General features: G+C 51.5%; 1 protein-coding gene across 1 annotated transcript; it reads left to right on the top strand.

The window, feature by feature from the left end:
- The first annotated feature begins 99 nt into the window (after nt 1-99).
- Nucleotides 100-7,165, top strand: SDHB (succinate dehydrogenase complex iron sulfur subunit B). Its single transcript, XM_035120604.3, has 8 exons — nt 100-225; nt 1,087-1,235; nt 2,263-2,348; nt 3,565-3,701; nt 3,941-4,057; nt 5,714-5,815; nt 6,219-6,341; nt 6,919-7,165. Exons 1-8 carry the CDS (start codon nt 112-114, stop codon nt 6,994-6,996), a joined length of 906 nt encoding a protein of 301 aa, XP_034976495.1. The 5' UTR covers nt 100-111; the 3' UTR covers nt 6,997-7,165.
- The last annotated feature ends 2,179 nt before the right edge of the window (nt 7,166-9,344 follow it).

Genomic DNA, 9,344 nt, shown 5'->3' with positions numbered 1-9,344 from the left:
CAAGGCGCCTTCCCTGTCGCCTCTCTCAATATGTCCGCAGAACGGAAGCGGGCCTTACGGTCCCTCCCCTTCCGGAAGCAGCTGTCAGGGTGTCCGCTCAGAGGGCGCAAGATGGCAGCGGCCTCTGTGACCGTGGCGGTGGCGGCGGCGTTGACGGCTGAGCGGGCGGCGGGCGCGTCCTTGTCCTTTCGGCGAGGCCCGGCGGGGGCGCTGCGGTTGCTGCAGGCGAGCGAGACGGGAGTGGCCCGGCGGGGCGGGGAGGGGAGGGGCTCCGCAGCGGTTGGCCTCGGGAGGCGGCTAGTCCTCAGTGAGGAAGAGAAGGAAGGTACCGGCCAGTCCGGTCCATAGCTGCCAAGTTTTCCCTTTTCTCGCGAGGAAGCCTATTCAGCATAAGGGAAAATCCCTTTAAAAAAGGGATAACTTGGCAGCTATGGTCCGGTCCTCCGCCGTCCTGGCTCCGAGGAACGTGGCTGCCTGGGCGGCTGGGTCATACCCAGGAGGCTTTTGCCCAGGAGGCTTTTTCATCCCGGCCGCCCCGCTCCCCATCTTCATTCCTGACCGCTGTAGCCGGAGGGGCGGATGGGGACTCTGTTTGCAGCGGCGAGGGGCTGGAGCGGGCAGAGGCTGATGCCTGGGCATCTCTGCCCAGGGCTGCCAAAGTGAATAAAATTCGGAGGGGGCATTGAATGGCAATGTTCATCGACTTGGGGGGAGGGAGCGAAGGGACTTTGGCCCCTAGGAGTTGGCTCCTATATCTCCACTCTCGAATGGGGGGGAAGCACCCACCATCAAATGCTACGGGAAGCCGCAGCGGCAGGAAGGAGGGAGCAGCAGCCATAGCCTGCCAGGCAATGGAGGAGGGCAAGGGGCCCCTACCAACTGTGTCTGTATTGCTTCAGGCAAGGTACCCTCAGTCCAAGTCCCCACCCCCACCCCACCCGCAGTGCAAAAGAGACATAATGCCGATGGTAGTAAAACTTGGTCGGCCCCAAACGCACACTTGTCTCAGAGATGGAACTGTCTGCCCTGCTGTGCATGCCTCTTGCTCAGGGCTCGGGTCTCCTTTCCTTCTTCCTTGGTGTACAGGTTTGCCGCAGAGCACACGCAGCTGCCGCCGCCGCTGCACCTGACACACAGACAGCCACCCGCATTAAGAAGTTTGCAATATATCGGTGGAACCCAGACAACCCCGGGGAGAAACCTCGCATGCAGACATATGAAGTTGATCTGAACAAGTGAGTAGTGAAGGGGCTGGACAAGACCCCTCTGCCCTCCGCCAAGGGATGTTGTCCACCCTTGGGTGCTGCTGTGCATCATGTTCTACAATTTATAGCATTACATAAATGCATAATCCCAAATATCTCCTTTTGCCTTCAAATAAAATTGCGGGAGGCAGTGGAAGACAGGAGTGCCGGGCATGCTATGGTCCATGGGGTCATGAAGAGTCGGACACGACTAAACAACAACAAAATTGCATCTAAATCATGAGAATGAAACAGAAACACAGAACAAGTCCATGGTTAGCCTGTAGTCAACCCCAAAGACCCTCTCCAGTCACTTAGCAGGAAATTCTTCCTGAGGAAATGGACTTGTCAAAATGGCAAATATCTCTGTATGAAAGAAAAAGGTCCTTTACAATGGATTCTGGAGTCAAGGTAGCCACCATTTCAGGTTAGGTCAGGAAGGGCAATTATCAGGTATTGTCAGGCATCTCAGTTGACAGACTTGTGATGTATCTGTGATGTTTTGGGGTGGTCTTTCTGTAAAAGGGGGGTGAATACTTTCTGAGGTTTTAAAAGCTGTTACACACCTTTGCTTGGGGCTTCTCACCTCAATGGCAGCAAGCAAAGGGTGTTTGTATCAGTTGTTGAGGCACAAAGATGAAGGTGCCTCCAGTTTGGTAACCCAAGACAGAGGCATTCACAGCGTGGGAAATTTGTAGCAGGCACCTTCAGCAGGGCCGCAAGTTAAGTCAGGCCAACTTAGCAGGCAGAAATGTAGCTTGCCTCCCTGGGTTTCCCTTTAGAGCAGCTGCCTGCTTTTTCAAAACATGTGAATTACTGCTGCTAGCAGTGACCTGGCATCATATTTGGTGGCTTGGACAGGTTGTGACTTTGTTGTGGTAATGCGGTGACATATTTCCTCTGCTTTAACCCATTTCCTTTGCTTTAAGAACATCTGTGGGGTGTGTGTGTGGACCATCTAAGGAAGGAGAGCAGTGGGCTTAGAGATGAGCAGATAACTTGGTGTTTCTCTTTCTAGATGTGGACCGATGGTTCTTGACGCCTTGATCAAGATTAAGAATGAAATGGACTCCACGCTGACCTTCCGCAGGTCCTGCAGAGAAGGTAAACTTTTGCCCTGTTTGCTGTCTTCTGAGGAGCCCAGGTGGGCTCAGGTGAGCGATGGTCAAGGCAAGGCCCGCCTCCTACTTGTTCACATCACAGTCTTTCTGCTGTCAGAGCTTTTGAACAACTTGGTTTAGGTTGGCCTAAATGGGAGAGAGTCACCTCTCTCCATCACCTGCTAAAACCTTGTGAGGAGGCCAAATTCTGAAATCAACACATGGCAGCTTTTGCAAGTTTTGAGATTGAGATGGTTAAAGCCCGTCTAACCAGAGTTAGGAATCAGAATTGCTAGATCAATGGGTGAATCCAGCTAAGTTTTACTCAGCATAGGCCCATTGCAATTAATGGACCGAAGCTGATAATGAGGATTAATTTTCATGGGGCTACTCTGAGTAGGACTAACTCCTATCAGCTTCAGCATCCTCTGGCCCCATGGGTATGACCAAGGCTGATGATGGTAGCTGTAGTCTAAAACAGCGGTTTTCAATTCAAAAGCCATAGGCCTTTGAAAATGTTGATAGCTCTATGGTAATTATTGTATGTGAATTCTGCTGTGGACCCCCCTGGGGTGCGTGGACCACCAATTGGGAACCTCCGTTCTAAAACATATGGAAGGCATCAGTTTGAGGAAACTATGCTGGGGCAGACCCATGACTTCCCAGGAAAAAAAGCTTTGGATATAACCCCAAAGCTCGTTGGGACAAGAGTTCTCTGTTGTTTATAATTAGATCTGTAATTGGCATACATAACATGGCTTATAAATAGCTCTGTTTAATAACATACTCTCTCCACTTTGGCCTGTGGTAAAACAAGAAGCAAACAAATGCTGAAAGAGTTTGCACTGTCTCTTCAAATTGCCACAAGATTAACTGCTTTTTCAAGAGGCTTTGTGGAAAGAGAAGCAATGCTTCCTTTTGAAAAATTAAAACAGCTTTGATGTGAGGATCTTAGATGTAGGAAGGTGGAGATTTTTAGTAAGACCAGGGGAAGGGCCTTAGTTAAGTGGCAGAGCATCAGGTTTGCATGCATAAGGTCCCAGGATCAGTCCCCAGCAACTCTCAGTCAGTCTGAGAGAGACCCCTGCCTGAAATTTGGAGAGCCGTTGTGCCGATAATGAACCCATGGCCTGACTTGCTGTGAGGCAGCTTTCTGTATTCCTATGGTGGGAGGCAGTGAGCCGCCGGCCCTGTTGTGACTTGTCCTCTCCTTGTCCTAGGCATCTGTGGCTCCTGCGCAATGAACATTGGTGGAGGGAACACTTTGGCCTGTACCACAAGGATTGACACTGACCTTGGCAAGGTCGCCAAAATATACCCTCTCCCACACATGTATGTGGTGAAGGATCTTGTACCAGTAAGTTCACACCTTCTTTGTAGCCCAGTTGGCAGAAGGTAATGTTATTTCTCTGGAAGCAGGAGAACTAAGGAAAGAAAGCAGAATGTATTGGGGTGCCAAGTTTTTTCTCTCTGAGATGGCCCCCTGCCCTTGTACGGGGGTGAGGGGCTCTGAGATGTAGGGGGCTGTCTGACTGGGCCCAGCCTTTGCCCCTTCTTGAGTCCGTTGCACTCAACAAATGCTTTTTCCCATTCCAGGACTTGAGCAACTTCTATGCCCAGTACAAAGCCATCCAGCCGTATTTGAAAAAGAAGGACGAGTCCAAGCAAGGCAAAGAGCAATACCTCCAATCCATAGAAGATCGGGAGAAGCTGGTCATTACTCCTCTTTTCTTTTCATTCTGCTTCATTGGCATTTTGGCCTGTCTTAACTTCTTCCCACAGGGAGGCAGCCTCTAGTATTGGCAGCTGCAGTCTCACCTCCCCAGGTCACCCATATTTCCTGTCTTGAGACCCCCATCACCGAGAGGCCTGCCTGGCTTACTCCACTTCAGGGTTCTGCTCCTCCACTGTCAGAGGAAACCCTCTCTTGTCCCTGCTGCTACCCAAGAGGTCTGCTTAAGAAGTGCCTCCAGGAACTGAACCCAGGACATTGTGCACCAAGCCCCTCCCACTAGTTTTTATGGGCACCTAAGAAGAACCCTGAAGCAGGATCAGGTCCATCTTGCCCAATATCCTCTCTTCATAGCGTTGTCCAGTCAGGCTCCTGCGGGGCATCTTCGAGCAGGACACACCACTCTCTGGCCCTTGTGGTCCCCAGCAATTGGCACACAAAGGCTTCTTACCTCATGGAGGTATTGCACAACTGTAGCCATCAAAAGTCTTGTCCTCCTTGGTGAATTTGTCTAAATCCCCCTTTCAAGCCACGAACCTGCCCCATCCCACCTCAGCCTCTCTTTCTGCCCAGGAAGTCGTGCATCCTTCATTTTCCTGGGTGGCAGCAGCAGCAGCTCCTGCTCTGGACTTTGAGGCTGGGGTAGCCTCTAGGACAGGGGTTCCCAAACTAAGGCCCGGGGGCCAGATGCGGCCCAATCACCTTCTATATCCGGCCCGCTGACGGTCCAGGAATCAGCATGTTTTTGCATGAGTAGAATGTGTCCTTTTATTTAAAATGCATCTCTGGGTTATTTGTGGGGCATAGGAATTCATTCATTTTTTTTTACCAAAATATAATCCGGCCCCCCACAAGGTCTAAGGGACAGTGGACCGGCCCCCTGCTGAAAAAGTTTGCTGACTCCTGCTCTAGGAGATGAAAATGGCCACCTTTTCTCAAGGAGTCCTGCCTGGTCCCTTGGAGGCTGAGCTGAGTTGCCAGGGGCAATCGGGCAGGGTCTGCACATCGAGCCTGGCTAAAAGACTGGGGCAGTTCTTAGCGCAGGGGTGGATCCCCCCTCTCCCGCTTCATGCCCCCAAGTGGCCTCCTTCAGCAGATCACTGGCCTTCCTCCCCTTGAAGGGTCCTACAGGAGCCTTCGGGGCAAACCGAGGGTGGCTCATCTTCAAAGGTCCCTCAGCCTGGAGCCAGGTGGGAGGAGGGCAATTCTATTTTGGCAGAGCCTGGAGCCAGGCAGAGGCCCTCCATGCCATTCATCCTCTCCCTTTCCTGGAGGGACATGTAGTGAAACAGGAGCTGCAGTTGCTGCACACAAGCTATGACACACACACACCCTGCACAATTCTTGTTTTACAGATTTGCCATTTGATGTGGTGACTGTGGTACCCCCTCTTGGGTGGTTTCAGAAGACCTCTAAGTGACATTTCAGTGGCCATGTCAGTGGCTGCTCCTTGCCACTACAGTTTGGGATGGAGCTTTCCATGTTCCAAGGCAGTGCACCCCTGAAAGCCACTTGCTAGGGACAAACTGCAATTGGGGCATTACCCACCAAGTGCCCTTCCCCTGCTTTTGTTCAGGCTGCACTTCATTTGCTAAATAGTCTTTTGACTCTGTGGCTCCTCTTTTGCTTCCTGCCAGGATGGGCTATACGAATGCATCCTCTGTGCCTGCTGCAGCACCAGCTGCCCCAGCTACTGGTGGAACGGAGACAAGTACCTGGGCCCCGCTGTGCTCATGCAGGTAAAAAGACCAGAAGTGCCCACTGGCTGCCAGGGAACAGCCAGGTGGGGAAGCCCAGAACTCAATCCATGTTGCCAGTGGGGCAGGGAGACTCCTGTCAATCACCAGTGGGGTATGAGGGGAGAGGAGGACCAGGTGTGGGGAGATGCTCAGCGGTTCTCAGGTTGAAGGAGGGAGTGGCTGTGATGGACAGGAGCCAGGGGATGAGTTTCTGGTGGGCCAGCAAATGGGTGCAGAAGACCCTGGAAAGAGAAGAGGGAGGCAGCTGAACGGGGCAAAAGGTGTCATGGTGAAAAACAGAGGGAGGGGGAAGGAGGGTCGGGTGTTAGGGAGACCCCTGGGCATGTAAGCCCCTCTTCTGTGCAAGGATTCACACCCAGCACCTTCTTTTTCTGTCTTCCAGGCTTATCGTTGGATGATTGACTCCCGGGATGATTACACAGAGGAGCGCCTAGCTCAGCTGCAGGACCCCTTTTCCCTATACCGTTGCCACACCATCATGAACTGCACAAAGACCTGCCCCAAGGTGAGGGTTCTCCGCACTCCCCCAGCACAGTCCACACTAGGGGAATGGAGGGGAGGGAAGAAGCTGGCAGTTGTTTCTCTCCCCCTTCCCCCAGGGGCTTGGCAAGAAATGCTATTGGGACACTTTGAGAAGGACATTGGGATGCTTCCAGCTCCCTGTGAGTCCAGCAGGTACCGACTCTGTGCGGCTCTGCTGTGTTTTCTTGGGGGCGGGCAGCCTCTGGAAATGGGTGACTCAGTCCATGTGGGTCAGGGGCAGATGGTGGCCAGGATGGGGCCCTCTGGGTGTTGCTGCCCTCCCAGCAGCCCTATCATGCCACCCGGCAGGGTTGGTGGTCATGGACTTCTGCAGGTGGGAATCATATTCCAGCAGTACTTTGAGGGCTCTTTTCTCTCCCCACCTGCCAGTTATTGTGCAAAGGGATGAAGGGAGCTCCCCTACCTGCTGCCACATTTCCTTTTGCCTCTTGGATGAGCAGATGTTGTCTTCTTGTGTCGGACTTGGCAATGGGGTTGCACTACCGGTAGCAGTTGAAGGAAGGATGCCACTTTCTCAACATTTCCTGTTATTGTTTCAGGGGCTGAACCCTGGAAAAGCGATTGCTGAGATCAAGAAGATGATGGCCACCTACAAGGAAAAGGCAGCCACCGCCTGACATCCCTCCAAGGGCTTTGCTTCACAGCTCCACTTACCCTGTCCCTTGCCGGAAGTTAGCTAACTTATATTTGCGGTGTCAGGCCCTGCCCAGTTTGTGTGGGTTTTCTCCATGGGCATTCATATACGATGAAAGCTTGCAAGGACTAATAAAATCATTAGCAAATCTCTCTTTCTCTCTCAGTTCATCTTCCTCCCCACCCTGTTTGCATCCTTAGACTGGCCCCCTCTCTCTGTCTCCTGCTTGCAGACTGGCTGGGACTGAAGGGTTTTTTGGGGTGTGTGTGTGTGTTGGGTTTGTACAGAATGGTCCCAAAGGGGACAGGAAGGTTGGGCGAGAGTGAGCATAGCTTGTGGGGCTATGCTCCCACAAGGGCTGCTTCCAACCTTCTGTAGGCTCTGCGATGAGAAGCAGTGTTTCATATGGCAGCCTCTTCCCCCACAGCTTGGAGCCCCAAATCCATCCTTGCTCTAAAGCTTCCATATTGTTTCCTTTGGGGTTCCTGTTCTTCCTCTATGTTGCCGTCGGCCAAATTGCAAGCTGTTCAAGAGAATCTACCCTAAAGCACACACTGCTTGAGGCCTCTGTGGAAAAGACCTTCACCTTGATGTTTGCGACTCTTGCTGAGCAGCTGGTCCAAAGGACCCCATGGGCTTCTGTTCAGCTCTCAAGGTGGCCACTTCCAGAGGCCAGAGCCTATGTGCCACATGGTGTCACATGGCCTCCTCCTTTCTAGGCGAGCCAGCTGATGTAAAGGCAGGCCTGGCTTTTCAAAGGCTGTGTGTGGACTTAGCTGGCCGGTGGGGCTGACTTGTCTTCTCTGCTCAGGCTGAGCTTTTGGGGGAAGATTTTTGCTTGTCCCACCCAGGTGAAAAAGGATGGCTGTCCTCTACCTTCTGTTCACCTGCCTCCACTGGATCGGACAGCAAGGGGGGGGCCTGGCCCTAAGAGGAGGCGAGCCCCCCACTATCATGCTCTCTTCTGGTCTTCCAGAGGGACTTCTGTGTGTGGTTTTTCTTGGCTCCCACCCACCTCTTCAGGGATTTCCAGGGGCCTGAACGGAGCAGTTTGTGCTGGGCCTGGTGCCCAGGCAGCTGGTCCTGATCCAAGCTGCTCTTTTATTCATTTATTTTTTGGAATTAGTTTTGTGATATCAAAAATAAAATAAAATAAATGAGCAAGGAAAGGCACATATAGTATCCACTTTCAATTCATAGCCATTTTCACAGACCGTTTTTCACAGACATTATTGTCCTAGACATTGGAGGGGTGGTGGAAGAGAGGGTTCGGGAGGATTATTGATCTTTTCATTCTGTTGCATGGTGTTTTTGCATCAGCATCCTGTGGGTCGGTCCTTTATTTATATAGTAATTTGTTTTTATTGGCCCTGTCCGAAGCTTGGTTCACTGTGTGTCCCCCCCCCGAAAGTCACAAAGTTTAGTTTAATTCAACATTTATCAGTGATGTTATCATAAGGCATCAATGTACGTTTAAAAGGAATTTCCACCAGGGTTACACATTCTCTCCAGGTGGGGGGAGGACTGCAATAAAACAGAGGCCTAAGGCAGCCTGAGGTGCAAGGTGGGTGGTGGCAAGACTCTGCCAGGATGGAACTGCTGTCAAAAGGGGGTGCATGCCAAGAGGGGCCAATTGTTTGCAATGTTTCAGGTGGGTGGGTGGAAAGGGAGGGAAACCCCCACCATATCCCCCACTAATGTTAACTAAATTTAATCTCTGTTGTGAGGGAGAGACGAGCTTGCTGTGACTTCAGGGTACCACAAATTAGGTGAAGCATCTTTCCGATGCCTGTAGTTCATTATTGCTGCTTTATCAAGCTTTGAGGCGAAACACCAATACTTCCAGAAAATCAATTTAAAATCAAAGAATGGGAGGGCAGAGCAAATATGTAAACAGCAAGCACCTACTACAAAGTAGTGTGGAGCAGCCATGGGATTTTCCTGTGCTCATGGCCACATTTCAACAAGAACATTGGTTAATGTCGCCCCTTCTGGAAAAAGAGAGGCCACGTTTGGCACATATTGCAGGCAGGAGCGAGGAATCTCAGGCAGCAGTCTGAACATATAAAAAATAGTAGGTTCACTGTGTTGTTGACGGCACTTGAATCAAGATGGGTTACCCTGACCCAACAACCTGCCCCCCTACAAACAAGCCACACTGCCCTTTTTATTTATAACACTTTTTACTCTCTGCCATGGCTTGGCGCCTCTGGACCTGGAATAAACTGCAGCTTAAATTACCCTCTCTTTCAATAAATATGTGTGTTGGGGGGTGGAATTTATTTTAAAACGATGCAAAGAATGTGGAATACGGGACTGCTGCTCTTGGGC

Source organism: Zootoca vivipara, chromosome 6, assembly GCF_965207765.1.
Source record: "Zootoca vivipara chromosome 6, rZooViv2.hap1.1, whole genome shotgun sequence".
NCBI classification, from domain to species: domain Eukaryota; kingdom Metazoa; phylum Chordata; class Lepidosauria; order Squamata; family Lacertidae; genus Zootoca; species Zootoca vivipara.
Note: the sequence above shows the minus strand (reverse complement) of the source record. Positions and strands in the feature narration are given on the sequence as shown.